The sequence below is a fragment of the Cupressus sempervirens genome, chromosome 3, assembly GCF_028749045.1.
Source record: "Cupressus sempervirens isolate cs-2001-9-10 chromosome 3, ASM2874904v1, whole genome shotgun sequence".
Classification (NCBI taxonomy): domain Eukaryota; kingdom Viridiplantae; phylum Streptophyta; class Pinopsida; order Cupressales; family Cupressaceae; genus Cupressus; species Cupressus sempervirens.
In genome coordinates this window covers 281,906,244-281,933,047 of record NC_143120.1, presented here as the reverse complement: position 1 = coordinate 281,933,047, position 26,804 = coordinate 281,906,244, and the positions used below count along the sequence as shown (strand labels likewise).

Genomic DNA, 26,804 nt, shown 5'->3' with positions numbered 1-26,804 from the left:
AATAAGAGTGGTGAAAATGCTACCAGATGGAAATTGCTTTGTTAGAGCCCTAGCAGATCAACTTCAAGGTGACCAAGAGCAACACTTGAAGTATCATAATATGGTAGTGGAGTACATTATGGAGAATTGTTCATACTTTGAGCCTTTCTTTTCTCATAAAGATGACATGAATTTTGAAGAATACTATGAAAAAATAGCAGAAGATGGAACTTGGATACACCATTGTTAGATTTATGTAGCCTCCATGGTGACTCAAACTAACATTCATGTGCACTATTTGAAGGGCCAAGAATCCCAAATCTACAATATTCATAGCTCACAAAGACCCACAGTTCATCTCTCATATCATGATGGAAACCACTACAATAGTTTATACTTCATTAATAAAAATGCCAATGCTCATGTAGCACCCATGCCTTTAGAGGAGGATAAGTCATGTACATGACATAATGACCAAGATCCTATCAAGTTCATTATAGATGAAAAAGGGACCAAAGATACCAACAAAACTTGCATAGAAGATAAATTATTGAAAAGAAAGGACAAACATCGACAAAAGAAATGTTCAATAGGGTGTATTCAATGGTTTGAGAGGAAGAAAAAAGAACAAAGATTTTAAAAGTGTCTTTATAATGTTCTACAATGTATAGAAAATCTTATTAGAAAACTTTTTGTGACATTATTTGATATATATAAAACTATTCATGTAACCCTTCCACCCTTAAAAGGTGCAAGTGCTAGTTTAACATCCTAGAAAAAAAAGACGAGGTTGGACTTTCTTAAATGTGTTGAGAGATTGGATTGTCTTTTAGGCACTACAGGTTAACCTATGGGCATGATTTAGATAATTTTCTAATAAGATCTTGATAATGAATTTTTAAGAAAGGATAACATAAATGATAAAAGTGCTATTTAATATCAATCATTTACCATATAAGGACATTACAAAATTCACCATTATAGTTATTAAAATACATAATAGAGAATATATTAACATTCAATGTAATATATCAAATCCTTCTTCATATAGAAATATATTTTTACAACTTGATATCATTTTTCTCACGACTTAATATTATTGCAAAAGAGGAATACTATGTCTTAGGAGGGATACTTCTAGGATTATTTAAATAAACATAATATCATTTTCTTTACAAATTTAGATAAAACTATGTCTTAAGAGGGATACTTCTAGGATAATTTAAATAAGAACATAATATTATTGTACTCTACAAATACTTTAAGACTTAGATATTTCAATAAGTACTTGGAGAAATGGAAGTTTCGTGATACTATAACTCTTAAACCCTGCTTTGAAAAATAATTGGCTAAATTCTTTCTCAGTTCTCTCCTTTCCATCCATAGTATAGATGGTCATATGAATGTCAAACAATAATCCTAGTCGATTTGTGCTTCCCTGAGAACCCTCCAGTAGTGCTTCAACAATTAGGACCTTCCCATGCTTTGATGTTGCTTCATAGATCTTCTTCAAAAGTTCTACACACTTCTCATCATCGCAATCATGTAAAATCCACTGCAATAAATATGACAATAGCTCTTTTGTAGACATGAGTATTGATGTAGCAAAGAAAGTGAAGAAATAACAAAAGAAGACAATAATTGTTATATGGATTGCCAAACAAGCATAATATTGATAAAGCAAAGAAAGATAAGAAGTCAACAAATACTAAAGTATATTGTTTCTTAATGACATATCTTTAACCTTAATGAAAATTATGTCTCCACATGGAATTTTGTCAAACATATTTCCACAAACATACTTCACTCCTATACCAAAGGTGCAATTTCAATGCATGAGACAAGCCCAAGTTAAAGCTATACAATTAGATGAATTCTATTGGAGAAGCTCATATAATTTAAAACAAACTAGCTAAACAATCTAAAGTTCAAAATGTGTAGTTTACACTTGAACTCAAAATTGAGACGAGACTGCTCACTAGCCATCCTTAAAAGTCACACACTAAGAAATAAATTAAGTTTGGAAAATTAAGTCAACTTTGACTAAGAATCAAGCTTTTAGTCTAAGAATCAAACTTTTAGTGTAAGAATCAAACCTTGGTGTGTGATGTTTAAGCTGTCCACCCCTATTCACCTGATATGGGAGGTGCAGTTGCAATAACATGAGGCAAGTCAAAGTTAATGCCCTGTATGTGTGGATATTCAGCAATTATAACAGACAATGCAGATCCCACTCCTCCAGCTACATCCACCACACTCCTTGCACTCTTGAATCCATCAAACATCTTCACCACAGAAGCCATGAGATCTTTTGTATAGCAAGCCATGCCCTCATTAAAAAGCTTGTTGGCTTGAGCATTTGAGCCCACATATTCCCAAGGGCTCATGCCATGGACTTTTATGAAGGGATGACATCCTTCCAAGACAGCATCTTGAAAGTAGTGGTAACTATCCTGGTAAGCTTTGTCTGTAAGTAACATCACAAATGGCACACAAGAATCCCTATCTCCTTCCTTCACTAGCAGCATGGAAACACTGTTCAACCCATACTTCATTTGCTTGCTTTGCTCATCCACGTCTTCAGTGAAAATTCCACTAGAAGCCAGCAGCTTCAGAATCCTAAACAAGTACTCCTTGTGGGGAACAACCTTAGTCTCTGCGGAGGCAGAAATATGTTGAGCAATTTCATCAACAGAGAGAGGCTTTTCTCTGATAATTTGGGGGATGTTAAGCAAGACAGCAGCTTTGAGAGCCATGGGCTTTGCAGCGCAAAGAATCATCTCATTAAGGTGGAGATGGGCTTCCATTTTTATTTTTTATGTGAAGCGAAGAGATCTGAATGAATCTCTTAACAATTCACTTGCTTTTATAGAGAAGAACTCTGTTAAGGGGATCAAAGTGAGATCATCACGTGTTTGAATTTCTCGGATGCCCAACGATCTACATGTGGAATTTTCGAAGAAAAGAACGATGTCAAACTGCCGATGACAAAACAATTGAAAGAAGAAGTTAAAACGTGGAAAGAAAATGATAAAACGTGGAGAGTGAGGGTGAGGTTTTAACGCATTCAACACATGTTATGGCCGGTGTATCAAATAATTTTGTTTTTGTTTTTATAGTGAAGAGTTAAAAGTTAAGAATTAAAAAAATTGAGTGACAATATAAAAATAATAATATAGTTATATAGCTAATAATATAGTTATATAGTCAATTTCGGGAGTGGTAAATGCTCACGTCAAAGATAAGATCAGCAACTATAGCTTCACCCAATGGGATAACTCCATCCTTAAAAGATGGAACCACATTTCTATCCCTCCATTTATGGTGTCCTCTTCACCACATAACCATGTTGACAGATCTCAAATCAAGTGGCTACCTCTGACCAATGGCTGTATTAAAATGAACTTCAATGGATCTTCGAGAGGCAATCCCTGGAAAGCTAGTTGTGGCATGTGTTTACAAATGGTAATTAAACCAACCTAAGTCCATAGGATTTTACCCTAACTGATACAATTGTTAGAGAGTAACAACAAAGGCTTTTGTCCTAATAGAACTCACAACTTAACTTGCAGATTTTAGATCTTAGTTCAACTCACACTTTTGCTTGGTTTTCAGTCTTTGTAGCTCTGACAGTTTGTCCTCCTTTTAAGATTTTTCTCCTCGAGTCTTTTTGCTCGATGTACTAGTGCAATCTCCTATATGGCCACTTATCAAAGCAAAGTCTCTATGCTCTATTCTTCCTTCTTGATCCCTTCAACTTGACACCCTTCAGCCACTTCAATCACTTCAACTTGGCACCCAAAAACTCTTGCTTCTTGGCATGAGACTCCTTAAATAGAAGTCTAGAATATTTTTCCCACTTGAATCTTCCCACTATTTATTTTAATTTGAATGGATTAGGTAGGATTCAATGAATCTACCCCATATCATGTCATGAAGAATCCTCCTGAATTTGCTTAAAAAATAGTTTACCTAAAATTCTGTGCCTTTAGCTCATCATCCTTATCCTCCATCTAGTTCACAAAATTCAAGGTAACAAACTTGTTAGCTCAGATTTGGTGAATCTTTGACTTTTCAAATAATGCAGTAGCTCGGCACTATTGAAATTCTAGTGCTCAGTACATACTATGTTACTCGACACCAACAACATTTCACTGATGCTTAGCATCTACTATGGATTCACTTGGCATCCACTAAGTTTTCTGATGCTCGACACTTATCACTTTTCTTGGCACTTGAACTTGCTTGGCTTCTTCTATATCACTTGACACGTACTAGATTTTGTGCTTGCTCGACACTTATTAAAGATCTACTCGATATGAACTAGCTTGCTTGGCACCTACTAATGAACTTAGTCAAGCTTTGTAGATAGCCTTTTTACAACTTATACTTCGAGAGTTTCTAAGTGTGGCCAATCTCTGCATCTTCAAGTATATTATCAATACATCATTTTATCATTGTCTTAACTAATCTTTATACTTCATTACAAAACCATGACTCAACCTTTTCCTTAGGTACTTTTCTTACATCTTGTTGATTAAATCCTCTTCTTCAATCAACTAAGTGATAATACTTGGATGTTATAAGAAATTGTCATTTCAACAAATAGCAGGTTTGACATCGGTGACAAAACAATGATTGAAAACACTCTTTATCAATAATCTCCCTCTTTGCAAACAATCTTCTTTCTTCAATAATGATCTTTTCAATCAAATTTCCAAAATTTCCTTGGTTGAAAAGCAATACAATTATTCTAGTATAGGCATCCTAAAAAAATTAAAACAATAAAACATTAAATCATTGGTTATTTCTACTCTATTACTGAAACATAATAAACCAAGTTAGAATATAGATCAATACTTACAACAATAAAAACCCTAATAGACTCATTCATCCATCAATTCTCCTCAAGAAGATGACCAATTACAATGCAAGCATAGAGAAGAGTAACCACTGAAGTAATTACGACCATTGAAGAATGATCTGATGTACTGCCCAACCCTATCCTCGTGAAAAGTGAATGCCATGGGAAACTAATTAATATTAAATATATATTTAAACTGTAAAAATAATTGAAATGCAAATTTACTTAAAGTTATTATACTTATAAATATATAATATATCTTTAAAGAATTTTATAATATATCTATAAAGAAAATTTGTAATATATCTTAAAACTATAAAAATAATGGTGGAGCATGATCTTTTACCAACTACCATCCACCTACCCCTCTAATGCAAATGCATAGTGATTAAGTACAATGCATGGAGGTGGTTTCCTTGTTCTCACCTATATGCATAAACTAATTCTCCACAATCCTTAAATTTAAGCTTTTACCTCTGTGAAATTCATTTAGGTGTGTGTGTGTGTGTGTGTGTGTGTGTGTCTATATATATCATTTTCTTAACAACTTCTTCCTAATGATTTCAATTTAAATTGTCAAAATATTTCGTCCTTCATCACAACATTCAAAAACGTATAGTAAGGTATTTTAAATTTTCAAATACTGATTTCATAAACAATTTATCAAATTTTTTTTGAATCATTATTTTCCTTAATTGTGTGAATTTCTGACAAATGTTTTACAATTCAAGTAATAGTTTTTTCTAGCATAAATAACTGACCTGAAGAGGAAGTGACAGAGCTGAGCATAGAAATTTGTCCAAGTTCCTTCTTACTTTGAATAACATATTATGTGATAATGAATTTGGTTTATTTTATTTTATTTTTAAAATAAAATGCTATAAATACAAAGTCATTCATCCCTTCTTAATTATGGCAATAATTTTTAGAATCTTTACTTGGGGATCTATGTTTCAAAACTTAAAACATGATAGGATGGTCTAACAATAATGATATATAACATCTTAGTTGAGTTGTACTATTCACAATCCTTCTCTACCATACTACTCTATTGTAAACACAAGCATCATGAAAAATCTGTCAATGTTTTTTTTTTTTCAGCTGGAAACTAATGATTTGTAACCATATTAAGATGGGTGAGCATACTTGGATCAATTTTCTCATTGACTAGCTGCAACACAACATTATGCCAAACCACTTCAGCTAAAGAATCTGCATGCCTTCACATGGATTCCTTCAAACTTCCCTATTGTTGATGTTAAGATTTCACCATTGCGGTGAAGTTTGGAAGAATATGTTCTCAAAAAATGGCTAAACGTGACAGCAATTCAATGTTGGAGAAGAGTACTATTGCTTAAGAATATATCGACTGCCATGTTTAAAATAGGTTTTAGACAATTATAGTGTTGATGGTTACCCTCTCACATGGATCAAAATCAGGATTTAATGAATTGATTCAACATTTTTTTGGTACAATGGCTTAAGTCTAGCAATGGTGGCTTTTTAATGGTTTTTTCATTACGAAGCTTTTTTAATATTTTGAAGAAAGCATATATACTTTAGCTTATTCATATCAAGAGTATTGTTGGTTGTAGCCCTTAGTTGAAGCCATTTTCAAGAGATTTGTGGTGATTCTATGTTTGATTCAAGCGTATACATTAAAATTTTATATTCGAAAGAAAGCATATATACTTTAGCTTCTTCATATTGAGTATTGTTGGTTGTAGCCCTTAGTTAAAGTCATTTGCTACAACATATTTTTCTTTTGCTATACTTGGTGACGTACAATTCTTCTTCTTGCTTAGCCAAGAAACCAATCTTCCTCTAAGAAAGAAGGCTCCACCACTTGTGTTTTCTCTATCATCCATATGGCCTACCCAATTAGCATCAGTATAAACACTTAGAGTAAAATCATTAGGGCTGCCATACCACAATCCAAACTCTAATATTCCTTTTAGATATCTAAATATCCTTTTGACTGCTGCATAATGTGCTTATTTGCGATCAACTTGGAATCTTGCAAGAATTCCAACTGTATTTGTTATATTTGGCCTTGTGTGAATCAGATATTGCAAACTTCTAATCATAGATCTATACTTCTACTTCTCAATAGTTGGTGTCTCATCCTTTTCTAGATAACTTGTGTCGAGTTACCATAGGTGTTCCAATAGGTTTACATTTTTCCAAACCAAACCTTTTCAGTAAATCCTTCAAATACTTAGTCTAAGAAATAATATTCCTTCCTTATTTTCTACAATCTACAATCCTAGAAAATATTTCATTCTCCTATCATACTCAATTCAATTTATTTCTTCATTTCTTTTGCAAAATTTTCACTTTCCTCATCATTTCCTCCAAATATGATACCATCAAAAAACATTACCAAAATCATCAAACCATCATCAATTTATTTCTTGTAGAGATTATTATCTACCCTACCTTTGCTATATCCAAGTTCTCCCATTCCAAGTTCTTGGTGCTTGCTTCAAGCCATACAATAATTTCTTCAATCTGCATACTATTTCATTGTCATCTATTAAAGGAAAACCTTTAGGATGTTCAATGTATACCTCTTCTTCAAATTCTCCATTTAGAAATGCTTACTTGACATCCATTTGATACACTTTGAATTTCTTTTGTGTTGCATGGGCTAAGAATAATCTTACCACTTTTATTCTAACCACAGGAGCATAGGTCTCATCATAGTCTATTCATTATTCCTATGAATAACCTTTACATACCATTCTTCCCTTGTTACTTACAACTTTTCCTTGCTCATTTATCTTGTTTATAAATACCCATTTAGTTCCTATTGCATTCTTGTTTGCTAGTCTGGGGGCCAATTCCCATGTCTCATTCTTTACTATCTAATCTAACTCCTCTTTCATAGCTTGTTTCCAATAATCATCTTTACATGCTCCATTTGCATTCTTATGTTCAACTTGACATATCAAACATAGTTCTTCATTGACTCTACTTCTTGTCAACACACCTTTATCTTTTCTTCTGATGATCTACTCAAATATGTGATTTTTTATCATATTCTTTGATAAAGTACAAGTTTCTATCTCAACTCTTGGCTCTACCAAAGGTTTTGAGCTTTGTTCCTACATTGGCTCTCCTTCATTCTGCAAATAATTGTTAGTCTCAAGAAATACTTCATCATTTCTTAGTTTAGTAGCAACATCATCATCTAAATTGTAATAAACTATTGTTTCCTATATCCTAAATTTCTCATCAATTCTCACATCTGCACTTTCCATAATAGTCTTAGTTCTTAGCTATAACATCTATAAGCCTTTCTTTAAAATGAATAACCAAGAAACATATCTTCATCACTTCTAGCATCAAATTTACTGATATCATCATCTCTTTTGATATAACACTTACTACCAAATTTTTTTGAAATACTTAACTATAGGTGAGTAACCAAATCATAGTTAATAAGGGGTCTTGCTTGTGTCTTTCCTGACTTGCACTTTGTTCATATAGTATTCTGTTGTATTCATAGTTTCTCTCCAAAATATCTTGGATATATCATTATCAGCTAACATAGCTCTCGATGCTTCTGCAACAAATCTATTTCTTCTCTCTGCTATACCATTTTGTTCAAGGGTCTAAAACTCAACTCTTTCTTCTATTCTAGAATAAGGTCTCCATTCTTCAATTTGATGCCCATTCTATGAATCATTAATGATAATTTCCACATTTTCATGGTTAGTCTTTGGATCAACAATAGTTACCAAGGCTATCTTATCTACTACTCCCTTTTCCTTAACCAATTTAAGCTCATTATCTTTATCACAATCATTCAAGAATCTCTCCATACTTGCTTTAAATTTTCATCTTCATTAGAAAGTGAACTCTTTTTTGTTTTCCTTACTCTCTTAGAGCATGTAGATGAAAATCACCAAACTTGTTACATGTCCAACAAGAAAAAATTTCCATACCTTTTGTCTCTCTTTTCATGAGATCAATAGCTTCCTTGATCTTCATGTCTTCTTTAGATCTTGATCTATCTTTACTTGTGTCTCTATCTAGAAACTCAGTACTCAAATCTATACACAATTCCGATCTCTCATGAAGAAGCTCCATCTTTAGCATATGCAAATTTCCTCTGTCAGATTTAGGACTTGTTTTTTTGAAATAACTTGCCACTAATATCTTGAAGCTATTAAGCTTTATCTTCAAGGACCTGATGCTCTAATACCAATTGTTAGAAACAATAGACCACCATGATAACTAAGAGAGGGGGGTGGGAGTTGGGGTGTGAATCAATAATTCAACAATTAAAAGATTTATCTTCTTCAAACAAACTTAACCATTCAACCAAAGGAAACAACAACTATAATAAGATGCACATAGACAATTACACTAGATATGTTAACTAGGGAAATGCTTGATCAAAGGGAAAACCCTAGTGGGAATGGTGCCCACAAGATGATGCACTTTAATATAAATATTCCTTGTTAGAGGATAGACCCTGTTAGGAGTCTATTAGAACATTTAGTACATAGATTCCTTATTAGGAGAATTTGAATCTCTATTTAGAGATTTCAACCTTGTTAGGAGTTATAGTACAATGTATGCAATAACTACAAGAAGAGCTCACTGCTCAAACATGCAATTTACTACTATGTTTTTCTTTCCTTTGTTTCTTCAACTGAACCTAATACTATTATACCTTATAGACTATGAAGTTTCCTTCACTTTCGCTCTCCTCTGCTCAACTTTGCATTCTTCTCTTTGCTACTTACAAATTAATTCTTCATATCATCCACATTCTTATCATGACAAAGGATAATTTCCTTCCTCTATAATGAGTACATAAAAAAATTCCCTAAGCCAGCTTTCATACCTTATCAATTAATCATTATAGGACCACATTAAGAACACGTTACACTTACTGATAACATTAAACTTTCACCTTGAAACTTGAATAACATTCCATAGATGTAATATTATGATGAGAAAGATTAGACATGTCATCACCTACATGTCTTCTACACGTCCTCAACCTCGATTCTCAAAATAATAACTCTACTAAGAGATATAACAAGTTTACCAGAACATGACTCTATCAACTCTATCTTAGATTAAACATCACCAAATCTTAAATAACTTCTTCCATACTTATTATTTTTTCATCTAACATTAACTGCATATACTAGATACTTAGAATTATCTCTCATAACCATGGATAGTGAGAATACTCAACTAGCCATTTGTAACAACTTGATCTTTTCATTGTTCTTTTGTTAGACACCAGAAAAAACTGTTATGTTAACACCAATGAGAAACTCAATCATGAATGTAACATATCATCATAGTAACATATCTAAAATTTTTCACCATATGAATATCATCAACATTCATGTTTCCAATAGAAACTACAAGATATGATGGACAATGTGTTAATAAATTTAATTAGAAGTGATAGAAATAAGACTTCTTTCACATACACTTCCTAGAATATGATGCATCAATTGACCTATTCCATGAACAATAGATGAACAATATGTAATTGAGTAAAGCCAAAATTGATAGGAATAGGATGCCTTTCTTAGCCTCTCCCTATGAAAAAGATTTGTTGAGTGACCTCTTAGGTGGCTATGTGTTTTATCTTAGTTGGTACATTACAAAACTTGTCATTTTTTCCTATTTTATCCTCTATCTTACATTATTCAATCACATCTTTGCAAGAGAATCTCATATTTATACAAGATTTTTTGTTATCATTGCACTCTACTTCTATGATTACTAATGGTTTTTATGGTGCACTAACAAAAAAATTGCAAGGTATTGCATTAGGGACCTACTATCAAACCCCTTGTTATTTTTTTATCACCTTTTTTTATTTTAGACATCCCAATAAATTTAATTTTTTAGGAGAGAATTACCATAAAATTCCACACCCTCAAAAACTTTTAGAAGTATTTGAATCTCCAAACATCCTCATTTAACTCAGGTGCCTCGAATATTTCCCTTTTACTATTCAAAGCCATTCAAAATTAATTTTTTTGAATATTTTCCATATATTACTTGGCTCCTGGGATTGTTAATTTTCATAGCTAATTTCATAATCCCACTCCCTACGAAAATTGGTCATCCGCATTTGTCTACATTTTGTCTAGGGAGACATTTTTTCTCTTCATACTATCCAAGGGACCGATTAAATTGGATTCTATCTCCTATATCGTTTCCTCTAGAGCATGCATTTGTTTTCCCCCTTATTTAGGTCTTCCATAGTGTTATTTTGACTTCCTTGTTTCTAGGCTTCATCCTTGGTGGGAATCTCATGACTAAGACTAATCACACCTAAGTCCACCTCAATTTATTCCTCTTATTTGTCCAATTTTGCATCTTCATCCTCCCCATCATAACTCTATTCCTCTCCTTCTGCATACTCTTCATCTTCTAAGTTGGAGTCCTCACCATCTTCTGACATTTCAACTTCAATTTCTCTTCTACAACTTTCATGTGCTTCTTGTCTTTTATCATACTCATTTCCTTCTTATCGAGGGATTTTAACCTCCTCTCTAAAGAGATATACTCTTATTTTTTATCATCTTTGCTATCTTATTCCTCAAACCCTTATTTATCTAAATCTATAATTTCACTATCAATTTTCCTACGTTTAAGGGTAGGGCCTTGGGGAATATTTTGTGGTGACTTCTTCCTTTTGGGCCAGGTTTCTAGTAGAAGGGATTCTTGAAGGGAAAGAGTCCCAAGGTTGACATTTTACGGCACAACCTTTTTGAATCTATTAGCTAAAAGTTAGTTTGACTTTTTAAAATCTAATAGCTATAAATTTAGTGGAAATTTTATAAATTGTAATGTAAAGGAAATAGAATAAAATTCATTCCAACTCAATGCTTTTTCTTTTGGGAAAAATAAGGTAAGGAGATTGTTTTTTATTTCTTTTAAAACCATGTCTGAACTTTTTCCACCTTCTAATGCCTGAGTAAATTCTTCTCATTTTTGAAAAAAACTAGCAATGAACCCATCTAACTTGGAGTTTTCTCCAGATTATGTTGTTTAGGAGAAATTTTGTTTCTATAGAAGTATTTTTTTATATTAGCTATTTTTTTTGTCTATAGTGATATAAGGCAAGAGATAATTTTGTTTTAACAAAATTGGAGTATAATTATTAAAACCTTTCCAATTACTAAGAATTTCAATAAAAAGAAAAACTTCCTCTTTGACTATATTTTATTATTGAATGCTATTAATATTCTTTCTTTATTTTCTATTCTTATGAAAAAATAAAATTTATGTGACCTTTGGTAATATTTAGCTTAACTTGTATAACTAAAATATCTCATCCTTGGTTTGTTTGTCCTCATAAACCATCATCAATTCATCATTTAAATTATTTTGCTATCCATACCAATAGTAATAACTTGTTCTTTTAATATTTTGTGTTTCTTCACAATGTCAACTTTATTTTCGAAGATATTGTTTAAATGTTCCATGTTCAACTCCAAATTTTGCTTTAATTTCAACTTTAGATACAAAGAAGAATAACTTTGAGCACTCAAAATGCTTTTTATACAAGTATTTTTCTATTAATTCAAAAAACCATTTGTCTTATGTTTTTAATCTTAAAAGATAAACAAAAATGTTTGTTAACTGAAAAATATCTCATTTCACTAGAAAAAGATCTGACCCAAAAATATAGAGAAAATAAGATTTTCCAAAAAAGAATCAAGATAATTATCCTCTAAAGAGAAAGGAGTCTAAATTTTCAACCATTCAAGTTCAAATATCTATTATTTTGAGTATATTTATGTAATGTTGTTTCTTTTTATATTTCTATTTTTTTATTTTATGTACTATCTGATTCATATTAAAAGATATCTTTATTTTGGAGGGTTAGTAGGTAGGATATCATACATATGGTATATTTTTAAAAATTTCTTATTTCTTTTCTATTTCTGACTAGTCAAGAGCCTTTCTTTTTTGTAACCAATGAGGAAGTAGGATTCTCTTACTAGCTCTTTCAGCTTCTTCCCTAAAGAATTATAGAAGTAATTATTATAATTAATAAAATATACAATAATATAGTCCATTTAATAAAAAAACCTATTCAAAATATATGAATTTCTTTATTTTCTCAAAATAAAATTATAGAGATTGAATACTAGTGATTTGAGAAGGTTTGTATAGAATTATTTTACTTACAAGTTAGAACCGACTACGAGAGTGTCCTTTCAAGCCATCCCTATAGAATATATAATTCTACTTAGTCTATATTTATGTCTAGATAAAGAATAAACAATTTTGTTAATAAGAAAAATATAACTCATATAACCAAATAAAAACTAAAATGTTTTAAAACATAGAATATTTGACAAGTAGTAGAACAATATAGGAAACAATGATGATTCTAAAATTGTTGTAAGTAACTTACATATACCAATTGCCAAATATTTATGAGAGGCACAAAGTTGAAGTATATAATTCTAATATACAATCCTTTTTAGAGCTCTACTGTATCATAATTGTATTCTAATTTTGAATGAAATGCATGGATTGACATTTGAAAATCAAAAAATAATTTTGCACACTCCAAATACTGAGATGCACCGAAGGATTTGTAGGTTGGAGTATAAAATGTAATTCCACATTCAGGAATACTTTTAATGCTCTTATTCAAGCTTTTTGAAAGAAAAAAATATAAAGATACAATCAAGTATCCAATTGAAATTCAAATAGAGGTCCGACATGTAGTCATAATAACAAAAATTTAAAAAACTCTTTTAACTTATGCAGTTGCAATAACAAAAATTTAGAAACCTCTTTCAACTAAATTAATGAACTAAGATAAGAAATCAAGAACCAATAATCTGCTAATGCTGAATTGGAGGAATAATAGTTGTATATACATGGCTGGGAATGGTTTTGAGTTTGTTGGCATATAAAAGCTTGATATGGGATTAAAGCCTTTTTCCATTTTATTTTTTTTATAAATAGTGTCCTTTTCTATTAATAAAATATATGTAGATTAAAATTCACAAAAAAAGGGCTGGGCGATACAAGATCACCCCATGAATGAGTTCACATAGCCGAACCCAGACTAAAAACATAGCCATAGCGAGAAATAGAAACTATTCATTAAAAAAAAACCATATAAGGCAACGTCGGGCTGCCAAAGCAATGCCAACCAAGGGTGGTGGATCATCTTTAGGATAGGAGGGTAGGTTGAGAATAGTCCAGCCATCATTAGTAGTAGCAGTAATAGTGGCAGCCTCTGCAACTTTAACCTCTGGCTATGGAGGAGAGATCACCAGGTCCAGGCAAGGCCACTTCCTAGAATGAACATGCTGAGAACTAGGAGGAGGAGTTGATACCAATCTAAACCACCATGGGGTGGGCAAGCTGAGTAGCACCTCCATCCACCTTCACTACCACTAGGAGAGCGATGGTGAGAAGCCTGGGAGTGCGGGGTGTGTGAGTGGCAATTGGAGGAGTGGCATTGAGGATGATGGCCATGAGGCATTGAGATCTCCATTGAGGCATCAGGGGGAACTCTGGCAATAGTGCATGGAGCATTGCCCTAGTGATTTAACAGCTCCTATAGGTGAGCTACCTTGAGTGCACCTTTGTTAGCTTACACCTAAATCTGCATAATTACATTATTAAAAATGCATGCCTTAGTGTACATAGAAATGTTAACATCCAAAAAATTATGTGTGAAAAGAACAACATTCCTATCTTTCCATAGAGAAAATTGAATCTCTAGCCTGAAGGTATGCCAAATTTGGGTGAACATTCGAGGAAATCTAGGAGAGTCACCTAGTAAAATCATGTGCCAAGAAAAAGACTCAGGTCTAAATGACTTAAAGAAATCATGAATCCAGTGCCAATAATTCTGAGCATGCTTACAAGACTAGAAAATATGCAAGAAAGACTCTGGTTGTCCACAGAAGTGGCATCTACGATCAGGAACACCAATGTGTTTGAGCTAAGGCCCTAGTGGAAGACCTTGGAAGGCTAGGCACCAAGGAAAATGTGCAATCTTGGATTCTATCTCCTATATCCTTTCCTCTAGAGTATGTATTTATTTTCCCCCTTATCCAGCTCTTCCATAGTGTTATTTTGACTTCCTTGTTTCTAGGCTTCATCCTTGGTGGGAATCTCCTGACTAAGACTAATCACACCTAACCCCACCTCAATGTGTTCCTACTATCTATCTAATTTTGCATCTTCATCCTCCCCATCATAACTCTCTTCCTCTCCTTCTGCATACTCTTCATCTTCTGTTTTGGAGTCCTCACGTTCTTTTGACATTTCAACTTCAATTTCTCTTCTACAACTTTCACGTCCTTCTTTAACTTTCTCATACTCATTTCCTTCTTATGGATGAATTTTAACCTCCTCTCTACAAAGATATACTCTTATTTTTATCATCTTTTCTATCTTATTCCTCAAACCCCTATTTATCTACATCTATAATTTCACTATCAATTTTCCTACATTTAAGGGTAGGGCCTTGGGGAATATTTTGAGGTGACTTCTTCCTTTTGGGCTAGGTTTCTAGTAGAATGGATTCTTCAAGGGAAAGAGCACCAAGGTTGACATTTTAGGGCTCAACCTTTTTGAATCTATGAGCTAAAAGCTAGTTTGACTTTTTAAAATCTACTAGCTATAAATTTAGTGGAAATATTATAAATTGTATTGCAAAGGAAATAGAATAAAATTCATTCGAACTCAATTCTTTTTCTTTTGGGAAAAATAAGGTAAGGAGATTGTTGTTTATTTCTTTTAAAACTACGTCTGAAGTTTTTGCACCTTCTAATGCCTGAGTAAATTCTTCTCATTTTTGAGAAAAACTAGCAATGAATCCATCTAACTTAGAGTTCTCTTCAAATGATGTTGCTTAAGAGAAATTTTGTTTCTATAGAATTTTTTTTTTTATATTAGCTTTTTTTTGTCTATAGTGATATAAGGCAAGAGATAATTTTGTTTTAACAAACTTGGAATAGAATTATTAAAACCTTTCCAATTATTAAGAATTTCTATAAAAAGAAAAACTTCCCCTTTGACTATATTTTATTATTGAATGTTATTAATATTCTTTCTTTATTTTTTGTTTTTATGAAAAAATAAAATTTATGTGGCCTTTGGTAATTATATTTAGCTTAAATTTTATAACTAAAATATCTCATCCTTGATTAGTTTGTCCTCATAAACCATCATCAATTCATCGTTTAAATTATTTTGCCATCTGTACTAGTAGTAATAACTTGTTCTTTTAATATTTTCTACTTCTTTGCAATGTCAACTTTAGTTTGGAAGATATTATTTAAATGTTCCATGTTCAACTTCAAATTTTTCTTTAACTTAAACTTTAGATACAAATAAGAATAACTTTGAGCCCTCAATATTCTTTTTATACAACTATTTTTCTATTAATTCAAAAAACCATTTGTCTTATGTTTTCAATCTTAGAAGGTAAGCACAAATGTTTCTTCACCCAAGAATATCTAATTTCACTAGAAAAAGATCTGACCCAAAAATATAGAGAATAGAAGATTTGCCATAAAAGAATGAAGATAATTCTCCTCTAAAGAGAAAGGAGTCTAAGTTTTCCACCATTTAAGTTCAAACATCTATTATTTCTAGTATATTTCTATAATGTTGTTTCTTTTTATATTTCTTTTATGTACTATCTGATTCATATGGAGGGATCTCTTTATTTTGGAGGGCTAGTAGGTAGGATATCATACATATGACATATTTTGAAAGATGTATTATTTCTTTTCTATTTGTGACTAGTCAAGAGCCTTTATTTTTTGTAACCAATGAGGAAGTAGGATTCTCTTACTAGCTCTTTCAACTCTTTCCCTAAAGAATTATGGAAGTAATTATTATAATTAATAAAATATACAATAATATAGTCCATTTAATAAAAAAACCTATTCGAAAGATATGAATTACTTTATTTTCTCAAAATAAAATTGTAGAGATTGATTACTAGTGATTTGAGAAGGTTTTTATAGAATTATTTTACTTACAAGTTATAATCAACTGTGAGAGTGTCCTTTCAAGCCATCTCTATAGAATATATAATTTTATTCAGTCTATATTAATGTCTAGATAAAGAAACAAATAATACAATTAATAAGAAAAATATAACTCATATAACCCAATAAAAACTAACATATTTTAAAACTTTGAATATTTGAAAAGTAGTAGAATAGTTTAAGAAACAATGATGATCCTGAAACTATTGTTAATAACTTACAAATACCAAATGCCAAATATTTATGAGAGGCACAAAGTTGAAGTATATAATTCTAATATAAAATCCTTTTTAGAGCTATACTGTATCACAATTGTAATATAATTTTGAATGAAATGCATGGATTGACATTTGAAAATACAAAAATGATTTGCACACTCTAAATACTTAGATGCACCGAAGGATTCATAGGTTGGAGTACAAAATGTTATTCCAAATTCAAGAATAATTTTTAAGGTTTGATTCAAGCTTTTTGAAAGAACAAAATTTAAACATACAATCAAGTATCCAATTGAACATTGAATAGAGGCCCCACATGCAGTCATTATAAATTTTTTTTACAAAAGTATTTTAACTTATGCAATTGTAATAACAAAAATTTAGAAAACTCTTTCAACTAAACTAATCAACTAAGATAAGAATTCAAGAACCAACAATCTGCTAATACTGAATTGGAGGAATAATGGTTGTATATACATGGCTAGAAATGATTTTGAGTTTGTTGGCATATAAAAGCTTGATATGGGATTAAAAGCTTTTTCCATTTTTTAAATTTTTATTTTTGATGAATAGTGTCCTTTTCTATTAATAAAATATACTCATATTAAAATTCACAAAAAAAGGGCTAGGGGATACAAGATCACCCCACGAACGATTTCACACCGTCGAAGCCAAACTAAAAACATGGCCATAGCTGAAAAAAAAATCTATTCATAAAAAGAAAACCATATAAGGCAACCTCATACTACCAAAGCAGTACCAGCAGAGGGTGATGGATCATCTTTGTTTTGAAAACCCTAATCATCTTTAGGATTGAAGGGTGGGCTGAGAATAATCTAGCCATCATCAACAACAGTAGTAGCAGTGGTAGCCTCCACATCTTTAACCTCTGGACATGAAGGAGAGATCACCAAGTCCAAGCGAGGCCACTTCCCAGAATGTGCATGATGAGAACCAGGAGGAGGAGCTGGGGACCAAGCAGAACCACAATAGGGTGGGGAAGCTGAGCGGCACCTCCATCCTCCATTACCACCACTGTGAGAGAGGTGGCAAGAAACATGGGAGTGGGGGGTGTGCGAGTGGCAGCCAGAGGAGTGGCACTAAGGACAATGGCCATGAGACATCAAGGTCTCCACTGAGGCATAGGGAGGAACTTTGGCAACAATGTATGGAGTATTGCCGCAGTGATTCAACAACTCCTATAGGTGAGCTACCTTGAGTGCAATTTTGTTAGCTTGCACCTAAATCTACATAAGTACATTATTACAAATACATGTCTTAGTGTACATAGCAATGTTAACATCCAAAAAACTATGTGTGAAAAGAACAACATTCCTATCTTTCCACAGAGAAAGCAGAATGTCCAACATGAAGGTATGCCAAATCTAAGCGAACTTCCAAAGAAATTTGGGAGAGTCACCTAATAAAATCATGTGTCAAGAAAAAGACTCAAGTCTGAATGGGTTAAAAAAATCATGAATCCAGTGCCAATAATTTTGAGCATGCTTATAGAACCAAAAAATATGCAAGAAAGACTCTAGTTGTCCACAACAAGGGCATCTAGGATTAGGAACCCAAATGTGTTTGAGCTGTAGCCCCAAGGGAAGACCTTGGAAGACTAAGCACCAAGAAAAATGTGTATTCTTGGGTTTGGTTATAGCATTCCATATTGTATCAAAGCATTTTCTCCATTGAGAAAGAGAAGATTGCAAATGCCATCTGTGATTTAGCGTATCCACCATTGGAAGATGAGGAAAAAGCCATCTGTAGCCCAAACTTGGCTTGTAATTAGAAAAATTAGTGGTAGGACACCACTTCCAATCAAGCCACCAAGGGAAAATAGACTAAATCCCCACTTTATGAACTAAGTGAACAGGGATGGAAGAAAGCATAAGGTTAAAAGTCTGTTTGTCTGAATGGATGAGGCAGTACTGTACTTGGATATCTTCCTAGGTCCTGAAACTCATGGTGACCCTTGAAAAGAGGTCCTTAGGAGTTTTGATGCCACATTTAAAAAAATGCAGAGCATTGGCCCCTTGAGTCTTGGTGAGGGGAGTACCCTGAATGGAAAATAGGGGAGACCACCAAATGTTCTATTGATTCAAGGAGAGGCCATTGTGGAATTCATCTCTAGCCCATTGAAGTGAGGGCTTAATAGTCTCCTAGGCTTTCTAAATGCTCTTGATGATGAATGAGCCCTAAATGACCATGGGCTCATGCATGATGAGAAGGCTTTGGAAACCAATCCCCTTCCAAGTAGGTCTATTGACAGGAAAGCTGAAGGAAATATAGTGCCGAACAAGAATCTTCCAAGCTTCATCTCCAGAAATAGCCCTAATAATCCATTTTGTACAAAGAGAAAGGCCTTGTTTTTTAGTGGAAAGAAGGCCAAGACCACTAGACTATTTTTGGAGACAACAAAAATCCCAAGCCACTCTGTGGAAGCCATGGTGATAAGAACCAAAGGCCCAGAGAAAATCCCTAAGCAATCTTTCTAGCTTCATGTAAGAAGCTTTGGATGGAGCCTAGCAGGAGGAGTAATAGACATGAGTGGCTGCTAGAATCTTAGAGAAAATCTAGAATTTTCTAGTGAAGGAGAGTGGCTTAATGATCCAGTAATCAAGCTTTTTGTTAATCTTGGCTAGCATAGCATTTCAAATTTCCATAGATGACTCCTAGAATGCAAAAGGAATGCCAAGGAAGTGGAAGATTTCCCTGTGAGCAACGCATTTCCACTCAAACTAGTTGAGCCAAGGTGGAGCTGGCAAAAATGACTGACAAAAGTAGAGCGTTTTATGCCATTGAATGGGATAACTAGAGGTTTGACAAAAGGTGTCTAGGAAACTTAAAGAATTATTGATGTTTTCTTCATCCTCTAAAGGGTATGTGTAGGATCATGGTCAACCAAACTATGCCCTTAAGTGGACATAAAAAATTAGAAAATCAGGGTTGTGTCAACTTGACATACAATTTTCTACTTGTTATTAACTTTATATCAAAAAGTTGAGAGAAAAGAATCTCTAGAAAATTTAATCTAGTTTCTAAACTACTGGGATTTATCTCAAAAAAATAAAATTTGATTGGTCAAAATTTCAAATTTTATTGCAATATTACAAAAAATTTAGAATAAAAAGAAGAAGTAGATGTATGTTTGACCACCTTAATCAAAATCAAATGATAATATTTTTTTAATAATATTCTAGATATAAGTAGTAGACTCATGCTTGGATCTGAAACATATTTTTTGGTATTTTTATTCTAAATAAATAATAAATAATTAATTTTTGACTTTAATATTTTTGGAATCAAAAAAATCTCATGTATGCCCACCTTAACTAATTCAAAACTCTGTAAAATTCAATTTTTCATTTTTTTCCCTTATAGTAGAAGAAACATAGAATGTGATGCATCTTTTGGATTTAAAAAATGTTGTACCATTTGAAAGTTATAGTTGTTTTCCAAGTAATGTGTTAGTCAACACTTTATATGTAACTCCATTAGAAAATAATTAATAATTACTTATTAAAGTCATAATTTGACAAACCTTACATTTATGGAAAGATAATAACATTCTTAAGAAAAAAAAATTATTTCATCAAATTTTGGTGAAAAAAAAGTCGTCAGCTACATGTTTGAAGTGAAATCACATAAAAACAGGCCAAAAGCACATTTTTTAGGATGTTTAAATTAAAGTTGACCATAAAGGTTGGTATCAAAAAATATAATAGACTTTATGAAGATATTTTTTTTTTTCATTTAGTATCAAGGCGGGTGCAGAGAAAGTTGGAATAGATTTTGGAATGGTTTGAGATATTTCAGAACTACAGATTTTTTCAGATCGCCACTTTTTGGCACACCATGATCTTGCACATACCTTAAAAGACTAGTAAGAAAAGAATCATTAGCAAAGTGTTGATTGACTAATTGGGGGGATGATTCAAGCAAGGAAATGCCATGAACCAGTCTTGAGGACATAGAATGTGCAAGTAAATAGCCAAAACCTTCTAAAGCAAGGATATAAAGTGTAGGAGCTAGCAGACAAACTTGCTTGATGGAATGAAAAAGTTTGAAAGCCTCAGATTGCAAATTGTTGATGGTAATGCAAGCATTAGCATCTCCAAAGAGCATCTCTATGAACTAAAAGAAATTGGGGCCAAAACCCAGAGTCTAGAGCATAGCCAAGATGAAGGGCCATTCAATGCGATCATAGCCTTTAGCAAAATCTATCTTTAAAAAGATAGCCTTCTGATTGGACTTGCAAGCCCATTCCATTCCCTCCCAGATAGCAATGATGTTGTGAAGAATATATCTGGACTTGATGAAGCCAGTTTGCTCTGGCTGCACAATTAAGTGCAACATGTGCCTGATTTTGAGAGAGAGTGCCTTGGCAATAATCTTATAAGACACATTCAAAAGGGTAATGAGTTTTCAATTGCATATGCCCTCTAGATCACTAGCTTTAGGCATGAATTTGATATTTCCTTTGTTAATAATGGCTTGTAAGCTTTTAGAATGATAGGCTTCAAGATAAACTTTGTGTAGATCGGGACCTATATGCTCCTAGAGGTGTTTGTAGAATTCATAAGGATACCCATCACATCTAGGGGACTTGTCATCTACCATGGAGTAGACTGCCTCTTTAAGGTCTTAGAGGGAAATAAGTTGCTCACAAAAAGTACGTTGCTCAATTGCTAGGTGGTTTGGAGTAACATAAATACACTTTCTGAGAGCTTCCTCCTGATAAATTAAATTTCCCTATGAAGAAAACACATTTTCATAGTGATGAACAAATGCTTGCAGGATGGCAGGGAGACTAGAAAACACAACATTTCTTTATTTGATCTTTTTAATCCCAAAATTGGTATGACGGGCACAAAGAGCCTTAAAAAAACTCATTCGAGGCTTTGTCGTCAACCTCTTACCAGTGGAGATGGGCTTTAATTTGGGCTCCTTGAGTAGCATAATTATCAGCAACTTGTTTGTCATGGTGAAGCTTGGCAAGCTGAATTTGTAAGTCCATATCAAAGGGATTGAGGGTGAGGGCCTCGGAGGATTTTTTGAGGGCAAGCATGTTGGCTTCATATGACTATTTTTGAAACATAGCCAATTGTTTCCCATAAATGCATAGAAACTAAGTAGTTCTAGTAATGGCATCATTCCACCACTGAATCCATCCCCTTTGAGAATGCGAATGTGGCTCCAAGTTCCAGACATGTAGGATGTGTGAAATAGCGAAAGCATGCATCAACACAAATGTGTTGAGGAAGAACTGAGACTTCGCCACCTTTGGGACAACTATTTTCCAAGAAATGATAAAACAAATGGGATAGTGGTCAAATAATGTCACATCTGGTAGGGGAATGACAGGTAAATCTCGATCCTTAGAAAAAGAGAAAAAAGATTGCGCAGTGATCATAGCACAATCAAGTTATTTTAATATGCAATTAGAGCCAACTCAAAAGTTGGACCAAGTGTGCCAAACCCCACTATCCTGGTAGTGGTTGGTATTGGGATAAAAAGGCCCAATTTATTGACCATGTAATACCAGGCTTGTCTTTCCCCAACTGTCTAGTGAAAAGGTAGAATTCCATCTTTGTCAGAGGCTACTTCAACCATATTAAAGTCCCCACACATGACCCAGGTAGATAGAGGCAAGTTATTAGCCAACTAGACCCACATCTGGGATCTTTCCATAGCACCATTGGAAGCATAAACATTAATGACTCCAAAAGAATGAATGTTAATGGAAAGTAAAAGCCAAATAATTCAATGCATGGGGTCATAACTGTGTGAAATAATAACAGAATGAAGGCAAGGTGATAGGAGAGTAACTACACCACCTTAGCCAACTTCGTGCTGGGAAGAAAACATCACACCATCTTGCCAAATAATGTAGCATGCCGAAGAAAGCATGGAACCAAAAATTTTAACTTCTTACAGATAGAGAAAATCTAAATTACCAAGACTATGATGGACATTTTGAACATAGTACTTTCTGGGGAGGTCTATGGAACCTTAAACATTCCATGATAGGAAGTTCATGAGAACTCTTCCATATCATCCTCGTCCTTAAGAGAGGACTAGCTATTCTACAAGAAGGTAGAAACATGGTTAAAGTCAAATAGAAAGCCCTCTCGACTTATAGCTTGACATTTCACCTCTGATATCTCTACATGTGTAAGAGGATTGCAAGAACGTTGTATTGCTAGTGGTACTATGGAAGAAGTAGCAAGAGGAGTATGCACCCTAGCCAAGTCAGAAGCCTTAGCAACTACCTTTATCCCCTACATGCCAGTAGGGTTTGAAACCTGTGAAACACTAGGAGTAGTTCCTTTGTCCACCGCTTGCATCCCTACGCTGGCCGAAATTGATGCTCCTATGGGGATAGGAGGAACTGTGGTGACCGCAACATAGGACTACTTGGGGGGCAAGGGACTCAAGGGTGCCTTGCCCTTATGCCCAACAATAACCCATTCTTCTTTTTTCCCTTTGGCCTGTTTGACAGGCACTTCTTTAGGCATGGGCTTGACCCTTGGCGTAGCTAGAGGGCACTCCTTGATCTTGTGTTCCACAAACTGGCAGCTATAAGAGGTGTTGGGGAGGTTCAAGTAAAGCACCTTCTAGGAGAAGGTTTGAGTCCCAATTTGAATTTCCATAGAATCCTTAAGATCCTTGGAAAGATCCACCTCGACGCAAATGCATCATTGCGGGTGAGCATTAAAAAAAATTTCAGGTTCCTTGGTGAAAACTTTGCCAAGGGCTTTGGCAATGGACTCAATGAAAGGCTCGCATGGTAGGGGTAAACCTAGGAACTTGACCCACATAGGAACCCTAAGGTTTTTATCATCCCAGACTGTAAAGTCTCGTGACCATTTTTGAAAAATAAGCAAAGAAGAATGCATAGACCAATGTCTATTGTTAAAGATCGTGTTTTCTTGCAATGGGTTAGCGAAGTGAAATGAAAAAAAACCTTTGGTAAGGTTTTGCATACCATCAAGGCAGACTCCATGAGGAGTCTAGCTCTTGTTAACTCATTCTCAAAGCACAGCTTTAGAAGGATTCCTACCCACAACATAATCTATCAAGGTTTCCAGTTCTAAAAAATCACATGCAGTATCAAATTCTTGGAAAGGAAGGATAATCTCAGGATTACCTCATGAAAATCCTTTGGGACAAACTTGCATGGGAATTTGTTCTAAGGCCACACCATGGCAAACTAAAGTAGCAACGTGAACACCAGAAACAACTAGTTCACTATTGGTTGGAGCCATTATATCCTATCCTAAAGAACTCTCACAGTAAATGCAGTGTGACAAGTGGTGCTTACAGAAAGAAAGTTCAGACAAAAAGCTATACATAGAAAACTAAAAGTTTGCATGAAGCAAGAAACCTTTTCCATATTTTAATATCCTAGAAAAAAAAATGGGGTTTGACTTTGTTAAATGTGTCAAGAGGTTGGATTGTCTTTCAAGCACTATAGGTTAACCTGTGGGCATGATTTAGATAATTTTCTAATAGGATCTTGATCATGAATTTTTGAGAAAGGATAACATAAATGATAAAAGTTCTATTCAAACATATAAGGACTTTACAACATTCACCATTATATTTATTAAAACATATAATAGAGAATATATTAACATTCAATGTAATATATCAAATCCTCCTTCATATAGAAATGTATTTTTACATCTTGATATCATTTTCTTCACAACTTAATATTATTGCAAAAGAGGGATACTATGTCTTAGTAGGGATACTTCTAGGATTATTTAAATAATAACATAATATTATAGTATTCTACAAATACTTTAAGACTTAGATATTTCTATAAGTACTTGGAGAAATGGTAGCTTCATGATACTATAACTCTTAAACCCTGCTTCGAAAAATAATTGGCTAAATTCTTCCTTAGTTCTCTCCTTTCCGTCCATAGTATAGATGGTCATACGAATGTCAAACAATAATCCTAGTCGATTTGTGCTTCCTTGAGAACCCTCTAGTAGTGCTTCAACAATTAGGACCTTCCCATGCTTTGGTGTTGCTTCATAGATCTTCTTCAAAAGTTCTACACACTTCTCATCATCCTAATCATGTAAAATCCACTACAATAAATATGACAATAGCTCTTCTGTAGACATAAGTATTGATGTAGCAAAGAAAGTGAAGAAATAACAAAAGAAGAAAATAATTGTTATATGAATTGCTAAATAAGAATAATGTTGATAAAACAAAGAAAGATAAGAAGTCAACAAATACTAACGTATATTGTTTCTTAATGACATATCTTTTACCTTCATGAAAATTATGTCTCCACATGGAATTTTTTCAAACATACTTCACTCCTGCACCAAAGATGCAATTGCAATGCACGAGACAAGTCCAAGTTAAAGCTATACAATTAGATGAGTTCTATTGGAGAAGTTCATATAATTTAAAACAAACCAGCTAAACAATCTAAGTTCAAAACATGTAGTTTACACTTGAACTCAAGATTGAGATGAGACTGCTCACTAGCCATCCTTAAAAATCACACTAAGAAATAAATAAAGCTTGAAAAAATAAGTCAACTTTGACTGTTTAATACTTTTAGTCTAAGAATCAAACCTTAGTGTGTGATGTTTAAGCCATTCACTACTAACGTGATATGGGAGGTACAGTTGCAATAACATGGGGCAAGTCAAAGTTAATGCCTTGTATGTGCGGATATTCAGCAATTATAACAGACAATGTGGATCCCACTGCTCCAGCTACATCCACCACACTCCTGGCACTCTTGAATCCATCATACATCTTCACCATAGAAGCCATGAGATCTTTTGTATGGCAAGCCATGCCCTCTTGAGCATTTGAGCCCACATATTCCAAAGGGCTCATGCCATGGACTTTATGAAGGGATGACATCCTTCCAAGACAGCATCTTGAAAGTAGTGGTAACTAACCTGGTAAGCTTTGTCTGTTACCATCATCAGAAATGGCACACAAGAATCCCTATCTCCTTCCTTCACTAGCAGCTTGGAAACACTGTTCAACCCATACTTCATTTGCTTGCTTTGCTCATCCACATCTTCAGTGAAAATTCCACAAGAAGCCAGCAGCCTCAGAATCCTAAACAAGTACTCCTTGTGGGAAACAACCTTAGTGTCTGTGGAGACAGAAATATGTTGAGCAATTTCATCAACAGAGAAGCTTTTCTCTGATAATTTGGGCGATGTTAAGCAAGACAGCAGCTTTGAGAGCCACGGGCTTTGCAGCGCAAAGAATCATCTCATAAAGGTGGAGATGGGCATCCATTTTTATTTTTTATGTGAAGCAAAGAGATCTGAATGAATCTCTTAACAATTCACTTCCTTCTATAGAGTAAAACTCTGTTAAGGGGATCAACGTGAGATCATCACGTGTTTGAATTTCTCGGATGCCCAACGATCTACATGTGGAATTTTCGAAGAAAAGAACGATGTCAAACTGCAAATGACAAAACAATTGAAAGAAAAAGTTAAAACGTGGAGAGCGAGGTTTTAATGCGTTCACCACATGCTATGGCAGGTCTTTAAAATATTTGTGTTTTTATAGTAACGAGTTAAAGTTAGGAAGAAAAAAATTGAGTGACAATATAAAAGAATATAATATTTTGAAACTATTTTCTAATAATGCTATTTAGTTTCAATGAGAATTTTTATTGTTATTTATTGATTTATTTGGATCTTAGTGGAA

The 26,804-nt window shown here is 33.6% G+C and overlaps 1 protein-coding gene and 1 pseudogene across 1 annotated transcript; both read right to left on the bottom strand.

Annotated features, from left to right (window-relative positions):
- Positions 1-1,240: 1,240 nt before the first annotated feature.
- On the bottom strand, positions 1,241-2,786 carry LOC149566038 ((Iso)eugenol O-methyltransferase-like). Its single transcript, XM_089817331.1, has 3 exons — positions 2,114-2,786; positions 1,724-1,788; positions 1,241-1,534 (listed from the first exon to the last, which is right to left on the bottom strand). The coding sequence occupies exons 1-3, from the start codon at positions 2,784-2,786 to the stop codon at positions 1,241-1,243; spliced, it is 1,032 nt and encodes a 343-aa protein (XP_089673457.1).
- A 22,115-nt stretch (positions 2,787-24,901) lies between these two features.
- Positions 24,902-26,384, bottom strand: LOC149566037 ((Iso)eugenol O-methyltransferase-like; annotated as a pseudogene).
- Positions 26,385-26,804: the final 420 nt, after the last annotated feature.

What these genes read in the sequence shown, in the direction of transcription:
- LOC149566038 (XM_089817331.1), bottom strand. Translation starts at nt 2,786, where the DNA reads ATGGAAGCCCATCTCCACCTTAATGAGATGATTCTTTGCGCTGCAAAG. An exon ending in AACTGCACCTCCCATATCAG is followed by an intron (nt 1,789 to 2,113) that starts GTGAATAGGGGT and finishes CCTTTGGTATAG; the next exon opens with GAGTGAAGTATGTTTGTGGA. An exon ending in GAGACATAATTTTCATTAAG is followed by an intron (nt 1,535 to 1,723) that starts GTTAAAGATATG and finishes TATTTATTGCAG; the next exon opens with TGGATTTTACATGATTGCGA.